General features: G+C 43.2%; 1 protein-coding gene across 1 annotated transcript in view; it reads left to right on the top strand.

The window, feature by feature from the left end:
* Positions 1-24,301, top strand: part of BAIAP2 (BAR/IMD domain containing adaptor protein 2) — a 118,946-nt gene that overhangs the window by 14,943 nt on the left and 79,702 nt on the right. Inside the window, 1 exon segment of the mRNA XM_033138996.1 lies at positions 20,297-20,372. Coding sequence (XP_032994887.1) covers positions 20,297-20,372 — 76 coding nt within the window.

Raw genomic sequence — 24,301 nt, 5'->3', positions numbered from 1 at the left:
CTTAAGCGTGAGTTGATCTGGAGCAAGGATCTTGTCTCTCCCCTGAAGTATCCTCAAAGGTGTTTTTTTTAAAGACTTTGTGCCAGTGGTGAGATGGGCGGAAACAAACCCACATCCTGGGTCCCAGTTCTCCCTACAGAGAAGGAACTTATCACGGTAAGCTTCACTGAAAATTGCCTTATGGCCACTTTCTGTTTTTCTTTGAATGTATTACATGGTTCATTACCTGCAGAAGATGTAAAAGGCAGAATTGTCTCTGGACTTCAGCTTAATAATAAACTTTCTGGAGAAAGGCACCTATGGAAAAATTAAGGTGTAGCTAGACTGGCTTCCAGCATGATAGTGGTAGTGTAAATACCAGAAATAATAAGCCATGAGAAAAATAAAAAGTCCCCAGGATCAAACTACACCTGCGATGGTTAAAACGGGGAAACACACAAGGTACAATGCCTCTGTTTAGAGAAATTTAAAAAGCATGCACTTCCTATACCAATTTCTCATGTCTAGTCCAAGTTGCCTGCTTTCTGTGGTTGTGATTTTTGGGGTGTGGGGAGTAGGGGAGAACTGGGGGATTCAATATGGAGATCTACCCATGCTTTGTGCTTTGCATTCAGAACACTCCCAGGTCCAATCCCTGGCAACTCCAGTTCAAATGATTAAGTTGCAGGTGTGCGAAAGACTTCATTATTTTCTGTGAAATACAGGGCGGGCGGGCGGACTCCATGCTAATGTTTTAACTTTTAGTGGAGTCATGGACTTGGTGACCTGGAAGGTGAGCTACAGCCCTCTTACCGAGTAGTGACCACTCCTTTAGATAATTACAACTAAGCGAAACCAATTGCATGTTTGCTTCTCGCAAAGGCAGTTGGTGACAACATAAGGAGTTGGGGCAGGATCCCTGAAACAAAGCAGTGTACCAACGAGTGGTGATAGTCTGAACACTCCCAAGAGGCTTCTTCTATTATGCAACATCTGTGCCAGATGGTGAGACTTGGCAATGCATAGATACCAGCATTCTCCTGACTTATGTAACTCTTGTCTACATCCTCCTAAGTTGGTAGTGTTGCTACAGGCAGGAACAAAGGGTGTCCTTTCTGAGCCCTCTTATTGCTGTCAAACTGGACTTGACCTTAAGCAGCAATTAAGTTTCTCCTCTGAGGAAAGACTCATCCCTCTGAAACTGGGATGTGGTGTTTTGAATTCAAGAGGTTGGGAGTGACCGATGTAAACAGCAATAAGTTTGAGCAATAAATATTAATAACGAGGTGGAGTTCTGAATCAGGATCAACCAGTTCAGACACTGGAACTCTTTATACCATGGGATTTGGAAACTGCCAAAATGTAGCTCTCACACTTCAGAGGTTTCTAAATGCTTTTACTTTTTACACAAGCAGGCCCCCTTCTGTAGCATTCCTGAGCATTGTTAATCCTCTGGCTAATAAGCAGATAAGCAAAAATGTCAGTTGCTTGGAATAAAGATTGCATTGTTTAAGTATGAAGCAGGTTTCTTACCTCTTTGTACTTGTCACATTGTCAGGCATCATGGAGCTTGAACCAGGAAACCTGAAGATCTGGTTTTCAGCTGCGTATCCTGCTGGGGACAGTTCTCAGAGGAAGGGTTACAGGACAGAATGCTCTTTCCGATCCTGGTAGTTGGGTGATGCCAGAGAGACATTCCCATGCTGCTGCCCTTTATTTAACTTCTAAGGTTGCATTCCTCTTGGGCTTGACGATCGGAAGGTTGGCGGTTCGAATCCCCGCGACGGGGTGTGCTCCCATTGCTCTGTCCCAGTTTCTGCCAACCTAGCAGTTTGAAAGCACACCAGTGCAAATAGATAAATAGTTACCGCTGCGGCGGGAAGGTAAATGGCATTTCCGTGCACTCTGATTTCCATCACAGATGGTGTTCCATTGTGCCAGAAGCACATGCTGGCCACATGACCTGGAAAGCTGTCTGTGGACAAATGCCGGCTCCTTCAGCCTGAAAGCGAGATGAGCGCCGCAACCCCATAGTCGCCTTTGACTGGACTTAGCCGTCCAGGGGTCCTTTACCTTTTTGCCTTTTACCACAGCCTCAACAAAGGCTTGTCCTTCCATGCTCTCTTGTGCAGCTTCCCTGCAATCATCTTTCCTTCTGGCCCTCTTCACCGGCCTTCTGATTGCCTTGTTCCCTGTCATTTCACTTCTCACAATGAGATAACCACCAGAAGGCCCTTGGAGCTGGACCTCAGTGTCTAGGCTGAAGACACTCCTCCAAGTATAAGAGTCCTAATGGCAAAAGTACCAAGAAGGGGTGAAAACCTTCTAAGGCGTTTGGTCTTTGGAAAGGTTGTCTGCTTTAGTAGCTCTGCAAGGTCAATGAGCTTGACTTGCTCATTTACCTAACAGGTGGGGCCTGCAACAAAATGTGTGGAATGCTTCTCCGTTATATTTTCCCCTTCCTTCAACAGTTGGTCACTGTTCTGTGCCCAGTGATCATTCTCAGTCCTCATTGAAGGGGATTATTTATTTATTTATTTATTTATTAAAACCCTTTAAAATGCTGCTGATACCTTTATCTTGTTTGTGTGGACAGTGCCAAGCCCAAGAGGGATGCAACCTTAGGAGTTAAATAAAGGGCCATTTTGAGAGCCAGTGTGGTGTAGTGGTTAAGAGTGGTAGACTCGTAATCTGGGGAACCGGGTTCGTGTCTACGCTCCTCCACATGCAGCTGCTGGGTGACCTTGGGCTACTCACACTTCTCTGAAGTCTCTCAGCCCCACACACCTCACAGAGTGTTTGTTGTCGGGGAGGAAGGGAAAGGAGAATGTTAGCCGCTTTGAGACTCCTTCGGGTAGTGAAAAGCGCGATATCAAATCCACACTACTACTACTACGACTCCTACTACTTCTTCTTCTTCTTCTTCTTCTTCTTCTACTTCTTCTACTTCTTCTTCTTCTTCTGTATAAAGATAGACACTCAGACAATGGCTTTAACCAGTGTTTGCTACTGAGCTAGAATGGACAATAAAGTATCTCTGTCTATCTAATCTCAAGGAGACATAGTTCTGGGTCCACTAAAAATGGTTTAGCAGACAGACATTGCTATGTCTGAACTGTGAGCAAGTTGCTTCGGCTCTGTGAAATAATTTTATTATATATTATCTTTCTGAACCTTGTTATTATTAAAGCAACAGGGGCTGTAGAGCACATGCAGTGTGTGCTCTTACCGTCATTTGTTTTGGAATTTGTTTTGCTGACATCATTCGGATTTACTTTTAACTAAGTGTGCTTAGTGCTGAAACCTTTGTACTCTACTGCTAAGCCACTTTGGGAAGCTTTTCCTCACTTTTAATGCTGGGGTGTAAACTGATGGTTGAAGTGAGCCGCTGGTGGGATCTTAAGTGCTTTGGGTTCCCATTAACACTTTGCTACGCTGGTCTAACACCCGCTGATCATTGTCTTAGCACTCCCATCTATAGAACTTCCATGACCTACTGATGTGTCCTGGTTTTAGCTCTGCTGCTATAATAACATTTTCCCATCTGGTGAGTTTAATCTGAGCCACCTTTGGTGACAGGATTTTCACAGGAATGTGTGACACAGCAAATAAAGCACCTTAGAGCATGTTCAAAGTGCCTTTATTGTACTGGCAAGGAATGACAGGCAGTTCTATACTGTATGGGTTGAGGAGCAAATATTCCAACATTCAGGGTGTGACTACAGGTAAGCTCCGAAGATCTTGTTTTTAGAAATTAATGACCACATTCATTCTAACCTGTTCTGCACTTCAGGGTGAGCTTACTGTTTTGCAGTAACAACAGTTTCCATGCAGCGAGTAAATGTTTGCATTGCCCGTTTGATTAAGCAACTGCCATAAGCCATGGGCTTTTGGAGTAGCCCTTGAAAGATGAAGGATGATTTCTTCCACACTGAAAACACTGGTTTCCTCTTTTTTTAAAAAAAGAGAAATCTTGACTTTGTATCTGCTGTTGGGGTGTGTGTGTGTAATTGTCTCCTATTCACAGTGTCCCAGCCTTTATCTGCACTAGACTAGAATTGCTGGTGTTTCCATTGTTTGGAAACACGCTTTGGCATGTTTCATGGGAAGTGATTTATAAATGAAATAAATAATAAGAGTTCTGGAGGCTTGGTTCTCTCCGCAAAAATGCTAGCATTCCTTCCTCTTGTCAAAATGAAAAATGAGATTCTTTGGATTCCAGAGCTTGCATTTGATTGGGAGTGTTTGAGACAGGTGGTATCCCAAACGCCGGTATGTGCATATTCAAACTGAGCTCTAAAAAACGTCAGTTGGTAAAACTTATTTGTCCTTGATACTTGCAGCAATGCAAAATGGGTAAACCCTGTCCGCGCTACGGAGTCATATATATAGAGAGAGCTGAATTCTAGGAAGTGTCTGCCAGTACCAGAGAGAGACTGTCACACAGGAAATGAGAAGAAAAAGAAACACGAATAGAATAAAGCAAAAATGATGTGGTTCACCCCCTGCAACAATTGCAAAGCATGCAGATTGATGCAGAAAGGAGGCAAATCAAAGCCACAGGTGACTGCTATAGGCTGAATTAAGGTAGTGTTTTTGAAGTAAATACAAAAAACTAAGATGACGATGATTACAGCAGCATAATGTTTATGTACTGCTTGAAGTGGTTTAATATGAGAAAAGTTTCAATATTCGATGTAACTGGAAGAAATCCAGACTCTCCATTAGGCTATGGAACTGTCATTTACCTGAACATTACATAGGCTGTCAACCAATTAGGCCCAGGAAATAAAAAACAACAACTTGGGGGGGGGGAGCTGTTTTTCTTCCACTCTTCTCCTCCCCACCACTCTTCTCTATGCAAAAGAATAAGCATTATTGCAGCATATAATGTTGCAAAAGATATGCAGACTAATTTAAAGAATCTAGGGGAAGCAAAATAAGAATGAGAAGCTGGTCATATAAGTGTATACTGCTTCATATTAGAAGGGGAAAGCGGAAGAGGCATCTGTTTTCCTGTTGCTCATGCCATAGCTGCTATTTATTTTTTTATATTCTGAGATTGTTATCAACAGTGTTTGTTAGTTGCTTCCCCCCCCCCCAAAGTGACTCAAAGCAACTTACAGAAATGAACAGTAAAAAACAGCCTAAGTTTCTGACTGGTAACATGTATTAAACACACACACACACACACACTAACACACACGTACTTAAACGTACAACAGCCCACATTTTTAAGGACTGAAATGGCACAGCTTACACACAGCTTTTGCAATCCTTTTAATGTAATAAAAGCTGCAGAGAAAGGTAATGATGTACAGCTGGTCTGCTGAACTGCTGCTGTAACCTTAACACAATAAGCAGAGACATCTTGCACCCACAAAAAAGTACTTGGTTTGCAGGGCATGGTACACTAACCATGGCTGTGAAGGCTCCCATAGAGGAGATTGTAGCCACTTTGCTCCTCACCTGCCCTTTTTATTGCTGTGGCATGCTGAGCTAAGCCCTGGTTTGGCTTAACTGTATCATCCAAACCTAGGCTTGTGGTTCGGCTCTCTCCTCAATAGCCGCTAGCTGTAGCCAGGGAGAGAGCTTAACCCTGAGCTTGGGTTCAGATGGCATGCTAAGCCAAACCTTCGCTTAGCTCTGCTCTCACCCAGTCCTTTTTGCTCCTAATGCAAAGTGACTTCATAGTCCTTCTAAGTCATAGTTTGACTTACCATGTTGTGTGAACCAGACCATTAAGTAGAGTGTAGGTAAAACTGATGCAGCTGTCGGGTGTGCATTGCATACAAGAAAACAACTTAATCGAGGAAGTGTAGAAATTGTGTTGCTTTTTAAAAAGTGTTGCTTTGAGGAGAAGGAAGTGAGGATCTGAAAGAGAGAGTTGTAAGCTAGGATACATGATCCGTGCAGTTCAGTCAAATTAGCATTTGAAGCAACTAGGGTGTCTGTGAAAGCCTATTTTAAAACAAGATATGCACCACCCTGAGCTTCCTGAAGGAAGTGTGGGATATGCATGTGATAAATGCTCTGAGAATATGTCACTTTGTCTTAATACCAAAATGACATCACAGAAAATACCCGCTGCAAATCTGTGCCTGCGCTGGCCAGAGCTGCCTTCATCTCTCCCTTATTAGAGATTAGACCGTACATTGCTATTTGTTCCAGTGGACACAGGAAACTGCGCTCCATTGTCAAGTGGTGCCTAGGGCCAAGGAAGGGGCAGCCTGTGGCCAGTGGTGGACCTTGGGGTCTCAAATTTCAGCAGTGCCCTGTGCAGTGACAAAAAATAGCACCCCCTTCCTCTTGCCTTCCATTCTACATCGTAGTTGTGGCGTCCAATGCAATCAACTTGGCTGTGCTTCCCTAGATCTGCCTCTGCTGTTGCGGAGTCCAGATGTTGTTGGGCTCCAGTACCCATCAGATCCAGCTATCATGGATGATGGGAGCTTGCAGTCCAGCAACAGCTGACAGGACACAAGGATTTCCATCCCTGAACTCAAGGCTTGTTTTCAGTCCTCTTCAGTGCATATTCAGGAATAGCTTTTGCCAACCTGGTGGCCACAACACCCATCAGCCCTGAGTTGTTCTCCAAAACATCTGGAGGAGGTACCAGGTTGGTGCAGGCTGGCCAATAATATATAAAACACACACACAAAAACCAGCATGATACATACGGTGTGTAGGATTTTTTCCCACAGGTATAGGGTTCCTATATGTCCTCTTTTTTCCAGGACACACCCTCTTTTTCATGGGTATCTAAATAATGATCCATAGTTAAAAGTAGAAGTCGGCAAATGTGTCCTCTTCTTTGCTCTTCAAAATATGGCAGCCCTAAGTCCAGCTAGAAGACCATCTGAAATTACTGGGTTGACAGCTTTCAAGAGAAACATTTTCTGCTTGTCTCTTCCCTTCTTTGGTTTCATTAATAAAACAGTACTTGGAGGGCCTGCAGGTTGGAGTTATGGTTTTTTAATTAGTTCCTGTCTGCTTGAGTCCCTGTGCAAAGCTGAGATGGGCTGTCCTCAAATTCTTTCCCCCTTAAACTTTCTCAAATGGCTGCCCCAAAACTAGCAGTCATTGTATTCCTCTAAGGTACTGGGGAAACTTTTATTCCCTCTGCTGTTCACTCTTTTGCTTTTCATCTCTCTCAGCATAAAACTCAACCTCCCCCCCCCCCCCCGTTTCCTCTCCTGGAGCCCTCGTGTTTTGCATTAGTTTCAATTTTTTTGGCAGCATGAATTAAAGCTGTAACAATCCCAAAGAGTTGAGCAGTAATGCCAGGGGGAATTTAGAGCAATGAAACGAAACCACAAAGCCCTTTCAACCTTTAGCTGCCAGGGGTTTTGTGTCGCTCCCCCCTGCTTTCCCAAACTCTGCCTAGGCAGCACATAGAAAGCAAACAACTTGTGGGTGATGCTGATGGGGCAGAATTCAAGCAAGAATGCTGTTTGCTTTCATTAACCAGGCTTTTGCTGAACATAGGGCTTTGCTGCCCCCCTCCCATGAATCTGAATGCATTCACTGGGTCAAGAAAAGTGATGTTGAGGTCTCTGTCTTTTTAGATTGTAATCTTTGCTTCACACACTTATAGTGCAATCCTATACAAGTCTCCTCACAAGTCTCTCTGGGAAGAATTCAACATCGCACTAAGGCGATCATTCCTTCAGTGCAAGCATTTCAGCTCGCTGGATGGAACGATTCTGCCTCTCCTCCGGCTGCACGCTTTTCTGGAGGCTATCCTGACCCTTGCAAGCCAGTTTTGGAGAGGAGGTTGAGAAGCACAATTGTGCAAGTATAAGTTTTTGCACTGAGCTTTCCCTGTCAGGGAAGGACCCAGGTAGCGCTGTGGGTTAAACCACAGAGCCTAGGGCTTGCCTGATCAGAAGGTCGGCGGTTTGAATCCCCATGACAGGGTGAGCTCCCGTTGTTCGGTCTCAGCTCCTGCCAACCTAGCAGTTCGAAAGCACGCAGTGCAAGTAGATAAATAGGGACCTCTCCGGTGGGAAGGTAAACGGCGTTTCCGTGCGCTGCTCTGGTTCGCCAGAAGCGGCTTTGTCATGCTGGCCACATGACCCAGAAGCTGTCTGCGGACAAACGCCGGCTCCCTTGGCCTATAGAGCGAGATGAGCACCGCAACCCCAGAGTCGGACACGACTGGACCTGATGGTCAGGGGTCCCTTTACCTTTACTTCCCTGTCAGGAATGTTAGGTGAATCCCTCCCAGTGAGTTCATTTGGGCTTATTCCCAGGTATATTGGTGTGGTGTAAGATTGTAGTTTAAAGCTTCTGAAACCTTCAAAGGATACAGTCATAGGCATGTTCTGTACAATATACTACAGTGAAACACCTGTTGAGCTCAATTTTTTTTAAAAATGTTTGGGATCGCATTAGAAACTACAAAGGACTTTGCTATCTAGCAGCCTTTTCCAACCTGTTTTGGAATATAATCCTTATCAGCCCCAGCCAGCGTGTTAATACAAAACTGTCCAAAGATGTGATTACTTACTGAACCACAGAGCACTATAATAAATTAACGGTTGTGGTATTATTGCCATTATAGTTTGTCAAATTAACATCTTGTGTATGCAAGTGAATGATATCAGCTCCACTCTGGCCCACAATATGTGCCAGAAGGTATTTATATGGTAGCTGTCACATTGAATCAAGGTTGTGGTTGTCCGTAATGGTTACATATTTGTAAATATTAGGAAAGGAGGAAGTGATTATGTCATCTAGTTACACTGCAGTTTCTATTTGCTGAGGTGATGGCAAATCCTGAGGCGTACTGCTGCAATTTTCATGGGTGCAACTATCTAGCAAAAATAATAATACAGTACAGTAATCCCCCAATAGTCATTTCTGCACCTTTTGAACTTGCTAAGTTTCTGCAACCATGAGGCCTACAGTATATGTTTTCTTAATGCTTTTTTGAAGAATCACAAAATGAGAATTATAATACCTCACATCGCACATCTCCATCACCAGGAAACTCTTACCTCCAAAATGCATCATTCTCTGACACAAAAAGTGTCATTTCTTGTGTAGTTGCTAGTGTTAAATGAAATGTTTATTTAGTTTGCCCTGGACATATGTAGTCTTAACTTTTAAGATAAGTCACCATAATGATCATCCATCTCCTCCTCAAATAGATGTCCTTCTCAACTTTAGACCTGGCTACCACAATCAGGGAGTTTGCATATATCAGTAGATGTGAGCCCATTTTTCATGCACAGACAATTTGGTATCTCATACTCAAACTCATGTGATTGCAGACTAGTAGAGCATGGTCCCAGGTGCTGGCAGACTCACTAATTCACAGCTAACTACTCAGTTCCATCTTTGACTTCCAACTTACAGCCCCTGCCAATAGGATTCTGTTCTTGGGTTCTGTTCTGCAATAACACCTCCATATCTGCATGTTGAGCCTATTTAATCAAACAGTCCTTTGCAAGGTGGCTGCATGTAGCTCTCTAACTCTTCTTTCCTAGCCCAGAACAGGTGGTACCTTATATCACTGACATTCTCTGCCCAAAGTTTGGGAGCATAAATACGACACACGTTCCAATAAAGAGGTGAAGGGCTTGGACATAACCTATAGAGCATCACCAGTGCACAAATTGTAAGACAGTGGGGAAAATATATGTCTGGCTTCTAGGCTAGATTCAATACAACCTTTTGAGACCAAGGGGTCAGGATTCTAATCTGTGAATTGGGGGAAAATGCACATGAAGCTGTTGCAGAAAAGTTGCTCCTACTATAGGAAGCCCAAAGTCTGTAGCTAGAAATAACTCAAAAAGGCATTGCCTTGGAAGAACAAGGAAGTCTGGGAAGAAGATGAATACATTTAACCAGGAAGGTGAGGTCATGTAAATAAACCTAGGAAATGAAAACTAAGAGGATAATTCTTGCATTCCAGGTTTCTCCTGAATCCGATGTTCCAAGTAAAGTTTAGGAAAGTGTAAGCATTAAAAAGAACAGCATGGGAATTGATATCTCAGAATCGGGATACATAAAGGCTGAATAACCACTCTAGTATAAATTGTTACCTGGCAACATTTGTATTTCTGCATTCAGAAGTCAAGTCAAGAAATGAACTGTGGGTTGTGGCCAGAAGTTGAGAATGTAAAGAAACAAGCTGCACTTAATATTTATGTTCTGTAATTATAGTCTCCTTTGATCTTAAATATGTACAAATGGAGAAATATATATGTTTGTTCATAAACATCTCATCTGAATGTTTGGCTAAAAGGAGTGGACTGGCAAGAAGTAGGATTTTTTGTCTTAAAGAGTGAGTTTCTGTGTCAAAACAGGAATTGCATGAGACTGCTAAGCTGAAGCTGACCTATAATTCAAATGTATTCTTTGTTTTTGTCTTGTGTTGAGGATCACATCTTAAGCAAAACCATTGTGTATCCGTTGTATTTTATCTCTTATTTGCGATGTCTTGTATTCTAGAATGTAACTTACCCTTGGTTTCACATTTACGAAAAGCATAAAACAGATTTGAACCTTTTCAGTTGTTAGAGGTTTTGCTTAGAAAAGCAGGTGTGGGGATCCATTTTATCTCATGTAGGCTATATGGAATCATGGGCCGCCTTGGTTTACAGCAGTTTCACATATGCATCTCTTTCCCTGTTTTTCTTTAAAAACTGCTTTAAAAAAGAGAGAAAAGGGAGGACATAGAAATATCAATTTTTAACATGCTTTCCTATAATGTCTTATTTCCTTAACTGCAGGATAGTTCTAGCTCTTGCTTCTGGGTCAATACTTCTCAACATAGAATTGTGGAGACAGTTGCTTTTAAAGCAGTTATTTCACTCTAAAGGCTTCTGCATCTCCCTTGTGAAGATTCTCATTTTGTTCCAAAAAATGTCAAGGTGTGTATGTGTGTTTCTATAGGAAATGCCATTGTACTACATTATTTGAAAATTCCAGTACTGTAAAGCAGTGCTGTTGCGGCACTGTCCCATACCACTCTCCACCTGCATTTCCCTTGATTCATGGGTGCAGAAACAGTTTGCTAAGTGGGGTGGAGCCACTGCACTAGGTTCCTGGTTCGCTGTTGCTTACTGGGAGGGATGAGGCAGCAGGCAGTTCGGCGTGGTGCAACTGTACAAACAATAGTGCCGGCTTGTCTGACCTCCCCAACATCTCTCTTTTCCTTTCATCTCATGCTACATCCAGTGAGCTGCTTCTGCATATCTGTGCATGCACACACATTATGTGAGGGAGCAAGGAGGGCATTTCTGTTATACACACACACACACACACACACACACACACACACTGTACTGTATATAGAATGTAAACTGACAATGCAAGCCATTATTTTATTTAACATGTGACAGCTGTACTCAGTAAAGGTGTTCCCTCTATTCACTGTCTTCTTGAAATATGGAAACTATCCTACAGTTCTGGGAACCTATAATTCATGGCTTACCATTGTTTCAGTATATGTTCTCTGGAGTGTGACTTTGTAAAAATGTAGTACAAACTTGGTTAAGGCAAACTCATTGAAAGAAAGCAAGGGCACTAATTTCCCTTCCATTCATTTCCTACACATGATTCACGGATGATGTACAGGTTTTCTTCTTTGTGATGTGTCATAGTTAAGTGCCTTATATAATTATGGGAGATAAACCACAAAACGCCTTGTTTCAATATTATTTATTTCCTACAAGTGCAATTGATGCAGTGCTGTAGAAGTTGTTGGATGACACATTTGAGTTGACTGGTGGTGTGAAACTTACTGTTAGTGATAACATTTCCATTGGAACCCTTAAGTTGCTGGAACCAAGTATGGGGAAGCTATCCTTCAGGGTGGCCAATTATCATGGATGATGGATGGATGGACGAATGATTTGTCAATTTCAGTTTCTATCAGTGGATTATTTCCCCGGTCTTAAGTTCAGTTCACTGCATTTCTGCATCGGTTTGCTGCTTTTTAAAAACAGTCCTCATGAAAACTGGTCAGCATTTTAGTGTGCATTTCTTTTAGCATACACATTTTTGCCCATTATACACATTTCCCCCCCAAGCAATTTTCCCTAATAAGATGCAATGCTGTGTGATTTTTGGGTTAAAATATGCCTTTTGGAAACTTCGTACATGCTCCTCTGAGCTCCTTGGCAAAATGTTAGAATTAGGGTAGTTATAAAGCACATTATAGCACTGCAGTGTTACATTTCTTGAGAGTTATAATTCATTTGTTGCCTAGATTAGGACTGGGCTTGTAAAACTTCATAGAGAATTTTGGAAATACAGTGGACCCTCCAGATAAGAAATTAATTTGTTGGGGGTCCGTACGTACCACAAAAGTTCGCATCTAGAGCGCTTCAGTGCATGCGCGGGGGGCAAAACACAGAAGTAAAACACGTGTTTTGTTTGCCATGTTCGCAGCCTGAAAGTTACGTTACCCTAAGGTAACGTAACCCGAGGGTCCACTGTAGACACAATTTAGAAACTGAGACACTAGACGCTTGTTAACTTTATTATATGCAATATAAATAATACATGTATTTATTTTGTGGCTGAAACATGGCAACTTTTTAAAAGAGAACTTGCATCCCAACAACACCATTGCTCACTTGATAAGGTAGTGATAGTCAGGAAGTAAATGATGAGCTGCTGGTGGACCTCTGAATGAACTGCAGTAACCTAGCAAGGGTCTCAGACTCCTTATGGATTAACAATTACCAGTACATTTTTTGTGTATAAATCAGACTATTGGAATCCATGACCTGTAGCAACTCCGGATGCAGAATAGTATTTGTGTATGTAAGCCATCTTTGTGTATGGTTTGTGGAGTGGAGTAGAATGCTCTGAGTCTGACCCCCTTCAGCAACCATTTTGCATCTAGCTCCAGCTAGTGGAATCTGTTAATAGGGTTCTACAAAATACAAAGCAGATCTTGCAAGCCTGAAGTCTGCCCACATACAACTTAAGGCACAGTTCCTGTTGGTAACCATGCCTGATATGGAAGCCCTAATATTAGCAGCTTATTGCTTTGAGTACAAGGTGACCTGCAGAGCACATCAGAACAGGTTCAAGAGGCGCACCAGGCCTCTTCCCCTGCCCTCACACCCAGCACCTGACTTTCCTTCTTCCCATTACTCAAGCACTTCTTCCTCTGCTTGCAAGTGCTGCAGCCCTATTGCCGCCTACCATGTTTCTTATTGTGCACACAGAGGACCTGGAATCCTTGGGTGGCATTCACATGCGTTTTACTCAGAATAGACCTGTTCATGAATTTCAGTTAGTCTACCCTGAGCAAAACTTAGTTGAATACCACCCCTAGTTTTTAGTCAAGCCGTAGGTACAAAAATGCAACATGGGTCTCTAGGCTAGCTGGTCAGTGGGCTGGATCTTGGTTTCTCTCTCTACCCCCAACCTGCTAAATAAGTTAATGTTGAAAGGAATTATGAATTGGCTCTTCTTCTTTCTTGAAATATCCCTGAATGCAGTTATTCCTTGTCCTAAGGAGAAGATCAGGGTGGTCCTCTTTTGCCAGCACAAATGTCTCTGCTCACTTAGTAGCCTGTCAAGAGAACTACTGGAGCAAGGCCATTGCTCAGAACTAATCTGAGGATTTAAAGGAAATTCCTGAGCTAACCAGCATTTTTCAAAGCCTGTCTATGTTACTTCCAGACAAAGCACACCACACTGAAATTTCCAAGCTAGTATGTGTTGCCACGAGGAATTTTTTTTTGCCTGTTATGAAATTAATAACCTGCTGTTTTGCACACCAGAATGGCAGATGCTCTACTGCTCCTTGGCATTAGTGGCGGGTTGCATTTGCTGAAGTAAATTACAGTGGTCATGGTCTCAAAAGAACAGGATCCAGAAACGAGGGATAAAAACACTTCAGGCAGAAAATGAGCTTTATAGTTGCATGGCCAGCTTCAATTGAGGTGGCAGATGTTTACTCAGCTTATTCGACAGAAGTGTCTTGTCTCACTCCCCCCCCATGCTTTTAGGGGAGTGCAACAGTCAGAACTATATCCTGCAGTAATGGGGGGGGGGAGAGAGAACAAGAACAAGAGGTAAAAGGTAGGTTGGGATTACAGCAGTCTTGCTTATTTCAGTTGTACTTGGGCATTCCACCTCCCACACAGGTTAGTAGTGAGAGTTACAGTTCTACGAAAGGCCATTGGGTTGCAGTGAAAATCCAGATTCTGTTTGAACCCTTGTTCTGTAAGAGTTCTTTGTTTCCCCTGAGAGATGGTGATGGTAGTGGGGAGAACCCAGAACTCTTTCTCTTCCTGTGGATAACATACATGTGATTTTTATAAGGAGCTCAAAACGAACTTGAGAAAAAGCACTCTCTGTGTGTGGCTTTTCGGAGCGGCATTTTTTAATGTATGCATCCAGGAAAATTCAGTTTTCAGGTGTCTAAACTGCTCCCCAGTGAATTGATCTCATCAAATAATACTGACAATACACTAGAATATTAGTAAAATGGTTGATAGTATTGGGTGAGGTTATTTCCCAGCCTCCCACCCTTGCTGTTGCTACCATTGCCAGGTAAGCTTGGGCTTCTGTTTGTGGTAAGAATTTCAAGGTCGTTCATATATATGTATAATAATTGTTATTAATTTACTAAACAAATAAGGCCACATGTCTGAAAACAGCGCAGAAAGACAGGCCTCACTCCATTTTGACTCCTAGCTGGCCAAGTGTTTTCATCTGCAGGGAGGAGGTGAGAAGTCTCTGCCTCAGGATGGGCCATTTCCCTCACAAAGGACAGCCATTAGCCCTACCTGCCAGGGAGGAAACCTTTTGTTTTGCAGAAATGTGTGTCTGGGAGGGGTCAAGGAGAGATGGCACAGGTGTGGAAAATTCCCAAGTTACCTCCTCTGACCCTTCCCAATTTGTGATGTAGCTCTGATGTATCTGGGGGTGGTATGTCTTGGGTTACACCTCTTCTGTGATTGGATGCTGTTTCTGGGGGTGGGCTAGACTCCAGGAGGGATTTTGAAATGTCTTTATAAGAGCATGCCTGCTTTGTTCTGGGTCTTTTCCCCTGAAAAATCACTGCTGTTGCAACAGCTTCAATAAAGATCAAGCTTGCTAGCTGCTTTGCTTCTCAATCTTCACTGGTTGGCCTCTGTTTTTTACTCCTACCAATGGAGAACCTGCAAAGGACTTTGCAAGGGCTCTTGTGTACCCCATAAGGGAATAAGGGCAGCTTTTTCCTATTACATGTTCATGTCTTAAGTACTTTTATCAGGATTTAAAAAAAACCTTGTCAAGTTGACATGGAAGGAAAACCCATTGTGGATAGGATGCAGTGTTGGTGAATACCAGTTCTGAATTCCAGTCAGTGGCCAAAACTGCCCCAGCATCTTTCCCCCCTGTTGCATTTTACTTACCGGCACTTGTCTTGAAGAGTCCATGTGCATGGTATGTTAATATTCTAGGATAGTATTTTAGCAATAGGGAAGTGATAGGATAAGAGAATTTGTATGTGACTGGTCGGGTCGTAACTGGAAATGCCCAGATGGCTTGTTTTATTAATTTGTAAGAGAGCCAGTGGTCAGTTAGCCAATGTGTTAAGCCATTAAAAAATGTAGTCAAAGTAGAAAATTAACATTTTTAAAAATATTGAGGAAAATATCCATTGTAGATGCCAACCTATGAAGGAAAAAGAAGACAAACTTCATGCATTAGAGATCACTCAGACTCTTAATACAGTATAAAAGTTCCATGAACTATGCAGTGAACTTGTTGTTCTGTTACTAGGCTGTTTCCCCAGTCCTCTGTTATCTGCCTGTGGCTTTCCTTACTGCAATATGACATTTCCATTAGTTCAAGGGTTAGATTCTCAATCTGAAAGCACAGAATTAGTTCTGCTTCCTACAAAGATCAGTTAGTGAATTCCTCATCTCATTTGTAAGGTGCCATAGTTACAAAGTGATTGAATGACTTTCTGGTTTGTAGAGCTAAGGTAGGCAGGAGTGTCATTCGCAGCTTGTGACACACTTAACAAAGAGCCATTCTCTTTGGTGATTATGTAGAAGTCTAAAAGTACATAGTTTGGTAACTGGAGGTGAGAGTTCTTCTTGTCCTTGAAACCTCTCATTTTGTGGCTTGTTTCCCCTCTCTTTCTTGGTGCCTTCAACATTATATATATGACAATCCTATTGGCTAGCCTTTGAATCTGACCTGTTAAAATTCTAGGTAAGCTTGGGCTCGATCTTTATCCAGTTGTTTATCAGTTTCAGCATTTTCTAATGAACTTTGCCATTCTTTGTTTTGGTCATGTGAGGGTTAGGGGTGCACATGTTTAAGACCATAAAAATGAGGTCCATTGTTGTTGTTGTTGTTCAGTCGTTCAGTCGTGTCCGACTCTTCGTGACCCCATGGACCAGAGCACGCCAGGCACGCCTATCCTTCACTGCCTCTCGCTGTTTGGCCAAACTCATGTTAGTAGCTTCGAGAACACTGTCCAACCATCTCATCCTCTGTCGTCCCCTTCTCCTTGTGCCCTCCATCTTTCCCAACATCAGGGTCTTTTCTAGGGAGTCTTCTCTTCTCATGAGGTGGCCAAAGTACTGGAGCCTCAACTTCAGGATCTGTCCTTCTAGTGAGCACTCAGGGCTGATTTCTTTAAGAATGGATAGGTTTGATCTTCTTGCAGTCCATGGGACTCTCAAGAGTCTCCTCCAGCACCATAATTCAAAAGCATCAATTCTTCGGCGATCAGCCTTCTTTATGGTCCATAAACCTACCTAAACCTATGTGTCACCTTGTCAGCTAGCAGAAATCTGTCTGCGTGTTTAAGGGTCAAGAATAGCAAAGTAAAATGTCCTAGCTGTGGATCCATGCTTTGTTCTTGCACTTTGATCTATGAGCAGGTTACTTAATGACCTGCTGCTTCAACAGTTAATTTTTCTTGAGAACAAAAGCACTGGAAAGTCTTTGCTGCAGACCAATGAGGCGAGTTCTCCAAACAGCAGGCTTCCTCAAACTCTGCCCTCCAGATGTTTTGAGACTACAATTCCCATCATCCCTGACCACTGGTCCTGCTAGCTAGGGATCATGGGAATTGTAGGCCAAAAACATTTGGAGGGCTGAGTTTGAGGAAAGCTGCTCAACAGTTTGCCATTTTTTCTTACCTGCTACTGAGTCAGTTTGGTGCTTCTGTTATTCACATTCAGTCAATGAATTTCTATACCATTCTTTGTAATAAATAACCTCAGGATGGTTTATGGGCAAAAATTATTAAAACACAATATAACAAACTAAGACTAGTCCTAGAATCCATGTGAACAGCAGTCTCCATTACAAATGGGCAACACTGATAAACTGTGCCCAAATGTCTTGGGAGCAGATACCTTCCACCCATGCAATATAGCTGCCAGCTGTTTTTCTGACTAGGAGTTCCACAGGTAGAGTGCCACCACAGACCATACGTTATCACCACCTGATGTATCAGCTCCAGAAGGTCCTCTCCTATAAATCTGAGGGGTCCAAGCAAGTTGATACATAGATACATCCAAGTTATTACCATACAAGTGGTAACCAGTGCTGCTCTCGTAAAAAGATTCTATGGTTAGAATAAACCATGCCACTCAACACTCTGGTGGCTGCTTGCAGCTTCTGAACAGTCTTCAAGGTAACTCCATGTAGAATGCATTACAATCTAAATGGGAGGCTACCAGAGCATGGGTTTCTAGGCAGCACCACAGCAGGAAACTGGCATTCTGTGTCACCTAGGCATCAAGTGACAGTAGAACACTTCCATACTATAAATCTGCTCCATGAAGGGGAGTGCAACCATGTTTAGAACAGGTCATCTATCTGCTTCCTGGACATGGGAACTGCCCATCCTTAGCACCTCTGTCTTATGTCATGGATGGGTTGGATGCAAAGTAATGGTGGGAGGAACCAGCTGGGGAACCCCCAGGGGAAGAAGGCTCAGATCCTAGGGAATGGTGGGACAAAAAAGAGGCAGAAGGAGGAGGAAGACTGAGAGGAGGTGTTGGGAGTTGAAGGAGTAAACAGGAGTTACTGAGCTTGGAGAGTCTGTGGCAGAGAGAAGTCCAGTATCAGAGTCAGAAGCTGAGGCAGGAGAGTGGCATGAGGGAGACCAAGAGGCAGAGACAAGTCAGGCTTGTGAAGAATCACGGGTGTCTCCCCCTCCTGCTGTGACAAGCTTGGTAATGCACAAACACAGTTTCCGATAGCTTGGAAAAAGCCCTGGAAAAGGAGAGGACTTAGGCAGATATAGGGAGAAGGGGACCTTCAGTCACAGCAGCTGCTTCGTTGGGGCAAGACCTATTGGAGATGAGTTACTGTGCTCATTATTCCTGGCACTCCTGTGTCAATCGTGTATTGCTAATAAAGAGTTAGTTCCATCTTGCACATTGTGATTTACTGCTGGCTTGCTCCTGATATCTTACCAGGAGCCAGTCTCAGTTTCTTGGCCCTCATCCATCTCGTTACTGCCTTCAGGCACTGGACCTGCTTCTCCACGGCGTGACCTGATTCTGATGGCAAGGAGGAATAGAGCTAGAAATAAGAGATTGTCTCCCAGGTATTTTGTCAGGACTTAAGGTATACATTAAACTGTATCTCAAGTTAGATCACATGACACAACTCCAACTGTCTTTGGTCACGATGCAACGGCGGTGACTTTTATGCAGAGTGGCCTTATTTTTAATGCAGCTGCATTGTGTTCCTTCCAGACTCCCGCTCTCATTAGCTCCGGCCAGAATGGCCATTGGTTAGGGATGATGGGAATTATAGTTCAACAACATCTGAAGGGCACCGCGTTGGCCATTCATGAAATGCGTTGTGGCTTTGTAGTTGGTGCATTGAGTTTAATCCTGAAGCCTTTTAGAACTTTGTGTCTCTGCTGATACTGTTTTTAATCACTGTTTGTATATTGCTGTCTTAACTTTGAATCGTATTTATTGCTTTTATTGACTGTTCTGCATCTTGCCTGGAGAGCATCTTAATCAGAAAGGGAGGGTATGAATTGTTATCCTTAAACTTAAACGAGTTCTCCAACTGTTAAATGGCACCTTTAAACCAAAATGTATGAACTCTTCTGCTTGGCACACTATGCAATTCTAGTTAGACACTGTTGCCCTGCATTTTCTAGCCTAGCCAAACATAGCAGTATTGAATGTGTTTCTCCTTGTCTGTTTTTACAAGAGTAAAATAAGCTAAATAAGCCTGTGGATGGAAAAACCATTTTCTTAAAAGAGCTCAAACTTAAATGTGAAGGCAGATCTCAGGGATGGGATATTTTGAAATGAACCAGAAATGCCTGTGTGTGGTTGATCTTACTCTCACGTGTTCTCTGTCTCTCTCACATATCCATTAGGAGTAAACATGTAATTAAATAAATTGCATTGTTCATATATTTACAGTAAATGGTAACAGTTCCACGTGTATAACAAGGTGTTAAAATCTGAAATCCCAGTATGCTGACACCACCCACTAGACAGAAAGGGTTAAAAATTTGCTAAGTCGAATGCTTTAATTGCCCATAAAGAATCTCTGTCAGGAAGCCAGTGATGACTATAAAAGAAAAAATGAAGGTTCCTCAATTATTCTTCCTCATCATGAGGTGCTAAATACAGAAGCAGGCTTCTGCCTTTCAGTGCTTTGCCCATCCAGGGCCCTTCTATTCGATTGGAACTTGCAGGCATGGTTTAAATGTATAAAATATATAGCAATGTTAGCCAGTCCCCTGCACAGTGTTCTGTAGGAGAACCGAGTGAATACAAGTAAACACATTTCTAAGTCTGGCCAAATTTAAGTTTGCTATTACTGTCAATGTTTTCCTTGCTTTGTGTCTACAGATTGAAGTGTTAGTGCCCAATTGCCAGCTGTTCTTTTCCTACTTCTTCTGATCTTCTTCTTCTTCTTCTTCTTCTTCTTCTTCTTCTTCTTCTTCTTCTTCTTCTTCTTCTTCTTCTTTTTCTTCTACTGGTTTATGCTTCATTTTGTTTATGCCCTGGCAAAATAGTCATACAGGAGAGAGCTTTGTGGTGTCTGGGATTCCTGTCATACATAACTGTTGACTTAGAATCCTGGACTGAATTGTAAAAATGCATCCATTGCCTTGTAAAATGTCGCTTGACTTGTTGGCTTGTGTTGTCTGTGTCGCATGGCGTGTGTTGCGTGTCTTTGGGAAGATATCCGTTTCCGAGGCTGTATTCCGTAGTATAGTGTGACTCAGCCTCTCTCTTGTATTCACACATGTGTACACAAGGAGTACAAGAACACTTTTAGTAGCTTTCTCGGCAGAGCGCTTGAATTGCTAATGCATTGTTTGTTTCTGTGTTTTTCTTTGTAGACTATAATGGAGCAGTTCAACCCCAGCCTCCGGAACTTCATTTCCATGGGGAAGAACTATGAAAAAGCCTTGGCAGGTAAGCAAAGTGTAATTGTGCATGATGTTGTGATGGCTGTGGCATCGGGTGGTAGCAGAGGTGTGTGTGTGTGGGGGGGGAGAGAATGGCAAAATCTTGTCGCTGAGGTTGTTGGCATTGCTCTTGAAGTTTAGAAAATATGTCAGGAAATGCTCTTGTCTGCCGAAGGCAGCCTGCAAAGCAGCTCTTTGAATTAAGACACAAGCGCATTATCGTTCTATGACATGTGAAGCATGAAGGGCTGTCACAAGGCGCACTGCTTAAGAAGCTGTGACATGAAACATCTTCCTTACAATGATGAGCCAGATACAGGCTGCTGATTTACTGACAACTAGATGATAAACACAACTTGTGATTCCCCCCCCCACCCACCCTGTCTCAAATAGCCTCTTTGGATTGCCTAAATAATAAGAATAAAAATCGTCGAATCTATCTTTAATAGCAAAGAAGTTCCAGCACTACACTTCACAGTGTAGATGTATGTTTCAAAGCTGCATTAGCAAATCCCAAATGAGCAAACAAACAAACAAAAAAGCTTGACAATTATCAACCACTCCTGAATGTCCCCTTTTGGGGCAAGGTACTTTGAGAGGGTGGTGGTAGTCGAGCTTCAAGCATGCTTGGAAGAAGCTGAGTATCCAGATCAGTCTGAATCTGACTTCAGGCCCAGCCACTGTATCAAAACTGCTTTGGTTCCCCTGGTCATTGACATGTGTCGGGAGAGAGAGATGAAGGAAGTCCAACCCTGCTCATTATTCTTCATCTGTCTGCAGCTTTTGATAATTTGGACCTCAGTACTCTCCTGGACAGACTCCAAGTGGTGGTGGTGGTTTGTGATGGTTCAGTTTTAGATTTGGGAGTTTTGTTCCATAGAATAGCTATTGGGGGGGGTTTACTTTGTGCCATGGGCACTGACCTGTGCCATGCTTCAGGGGTGCATTCTGCCCCCATGCTGTTTTAATATTCATATGTAGCTGTTGGGGAGGTGACATCTGTTTTGGAGTAAGGTGTCATTAACACGTGGATGACATCCAGCTCTCTCTCTCCATACCTTCTCATCGGAAGGCTGGTGCTCAATGAGCTGGGTGTTGATGAGGAAATGGACATTGAATCCAGACAAGATGGAGGTGTTGTGTTCCTGAGCACAGAAAATGGGGATGCAGCCTGTTTTGGGTGGGATTGCACTTCCCTTGAAGGAGTAGATCTGCAGGAAATACTCCTGGCTTCAACCTTGTCACCACAGGCTCAGGTGGCCAGGAATGCCTATTACCAGCTCTGGCTGGTTTGCCAACTACAGTCCTGTTTGGACTTTGCCACTGTACTCATCCTCTGGTAACCTCCAGATTGGATTACTGCAATACATTTTACTTGGGGCTGCCCATAAAGACTCTTTGGAGATTGGCTGCCTCATTCTGGACCAGTTGCAATCTGGTATGACTGCAAAGAGTCATATCACACCTGAGCTGAAGCACCTGTACTGGTTTGCCTATTTGTGTTTACATTAATGTATAAAGCTCTAAATGACTTGCGGTCTCAAATAGCTGAAGAAACTTCTCCCACATCCACCAGTTTGGATATCAAGATGGGTGGAGGAGCACTTGTTGGTAATGCTGCCATCCACAGAGGTGTATGTGGCAGCTAAAAATTGTGGGATTCTCACCCCATAGTGAGAATCTGGCACTGACATTACATCTTTTGTTGGCTGCGCCTGTTTACTCTGACTTTTGGAAGCAGAGTATGAATTTTTAGTAGTCTTCCCCATAAATTGTACTATTGGTTGTATCTGTTTTGTGCTTTTATTTTATAGACTGTATTTTAGTTAATGTAACCTGTGCTTGGGACCAAAGGATGAGTAAAGAAATGGAAAATAAATAAATATTAGAAAGTAGAGCACTCCAATTCTTAGACAAAGGCTTTCATCCATTTTAGTTAATAATAACTGACTTGTTGGTGCGGACTTGATCCATTGGCTTCATGGGAATTCTAAGGCTATAATTAGGGCAATTGAATCCCATTGACTTCAGTGTCTACTTAGCAGCCTAAAAGGTAAAGGACCCCTGACCATTAGGTCCAGTCGCAGACGACTCTGGGGTTGCGGCACTCATCTCGCTTTACTGGCCAAGGGAGCTGGCGTACAGCTTCTGGGTCATGTGGCCAGCATGACTAAGCTGCTTCTGGTGAACCAGAGCAGTGCACAGAAACACCGTTTACCTTCCCGCCGGAGCGGTACCTATTTATCTACTTGTACTTTGTGCTTTCGAACTGCTAGGTTGGCAGGAGCAGGGACCGAGCAACGGGAGCTCACCCCATTGCGGGGATTCAAACCACTGACCTTCTGATCAGCAACCCCTAGGCTCTGTGGTTTAACCCACAGCGCCACCCGCATCCCTTTTACTTAGCAGCCTATCTGTATGCAAATGTAACTGTGGCATGAGCTTTTGTAGCCAAGATCCTGCTTCATCAAGTATCTTACAAAGTTGACTCTTTAAAGCCAATGCCTTAATTCAAAGAGTCTTTAAGAGGTCACAGTTAAGAACCACTTTTAAGTCATACAATAGGCAGCAAAAAAACAAAAAAACAACCCACCAGGTTTTCTTCCACATTTACATTTCTGCAGCCAATCCCACCTGCATGCTGAGTGTATCTGTACAACACACAGATTCTTCCAAACACCTGTCCGTGACATTCAGATTGCACGTTTTTAAGTGTATACTGAAAAAATCTTAAGGGCAAAAGCAGAGAGAGTTATGTGAAGTGGCATTTTCTCAAGGACAGGTTGGTTTGTTTTTTTACCTTGTGCTTGGCAGTTTGCCCAAAAGTTAGTAGATTTGTAGCTGCTCCTAATATGCCTGGTTTCCTGCCCTGGCTGCTTCAGCTGGCCCTAGGCAGGTGTGGAAAATCTCCTACATGTTTCAGCCAACGTCATTTGTTCCAACCAAACGAGAGCTTGGTCAGCCATGTGCATTATTTCTCTTACGTATTTGTGCTGCTAGCTTTTGTGTCCCGTAATGCAGGTAGGCTACTTTTGGTCCCTCCCACCCCCAGGGACTTGAGCTAGCAAGCAGAACTTAATTGCTTCTTCCTTTTTTTATAGTTGCTAACACCTGAACCTTGATAAAGCCCTAGAGGAAAGCTTTCCCTGAAAGCCTTCCCCCCCCCCCCTTTTAGATGGCCTGAGGATCCCTTTGGCAGCTGCACTTACTGACTCTGCCTGCTTGTTTTAAGAGCAGCAGCATTCAGTAACATTCCTGGGATTTCCACACCACCACCACCACCACCACCTTAAATAAAAAGAATAACTGATGAGTCAGTTTTGTGAGCATTTCATCACTTGAGCGAGACTTAAGGGAAATGTTCTCAAACCAACTGCAGCACATTCTGTACAACAGGAGTGCCAGCTTGGCCCTGCAACTGTGGGTGCCCAGGGCCGTGGGTGCCTTTTAGCATGCATGGCCCTGGCACCAAAATTTGTGGGTGCTTGGCCCCTTCAGAGGGGGAATTTTGTGGGTGCTCAGGCACCCAGGTTCCCAGGGAGTTTGGCACCTATGCTGTACAACGTGGAACTGCTTTGCACACTCCTTGCACACGCTTTGGACTGATCTGCAGTCTCCAATGGCGGCTTAAGGAGAAAAAGAGGTACTGGGTGTCTTTAGCCTGCTTTTGAAATCCAGCACTACTCAGTAAAGAACCAAACTCCACACATTCTCAAGGGTCGCACTTCCTTCTCTTATTATTATTTCACGGGTTTCAAGGCTGTGTCCTAGCATTCACAGGAAGCTGAAGGAATGAAGCCCTGGTCGGAATCATGCCCTGGCAATCTTTCTGCTAAAAAGGAAGCTTATATTAAGAAGAATCCCACCAACCCCTTGATATGAGGTTGACCCTGAAAAGTTGTTAAAAGGAGATCAAAATGTTACCTAAAGAACGCT

Source organism: Lacerta agilis, chromosome 2 (assembly GCF_009819535.1).
Source record: "Lacerta agilis isolate rLacAgi1 chromosome 2, rLacAgi1.pri, whole genome shotgun sequence".
Classification (NCBI taxonomy): domain Eukaryota; kingdom Metazoa; phylum Chordata; class Lepidosauria; order Squamata; family Lacertidae; genus Lacerta; species Lacerta agilis.
The sequence above is the reverse complement of the archived record's forward strand: the minus strand, read 5'-3'. Positions and strand labels throughout refer to the sequence as shown.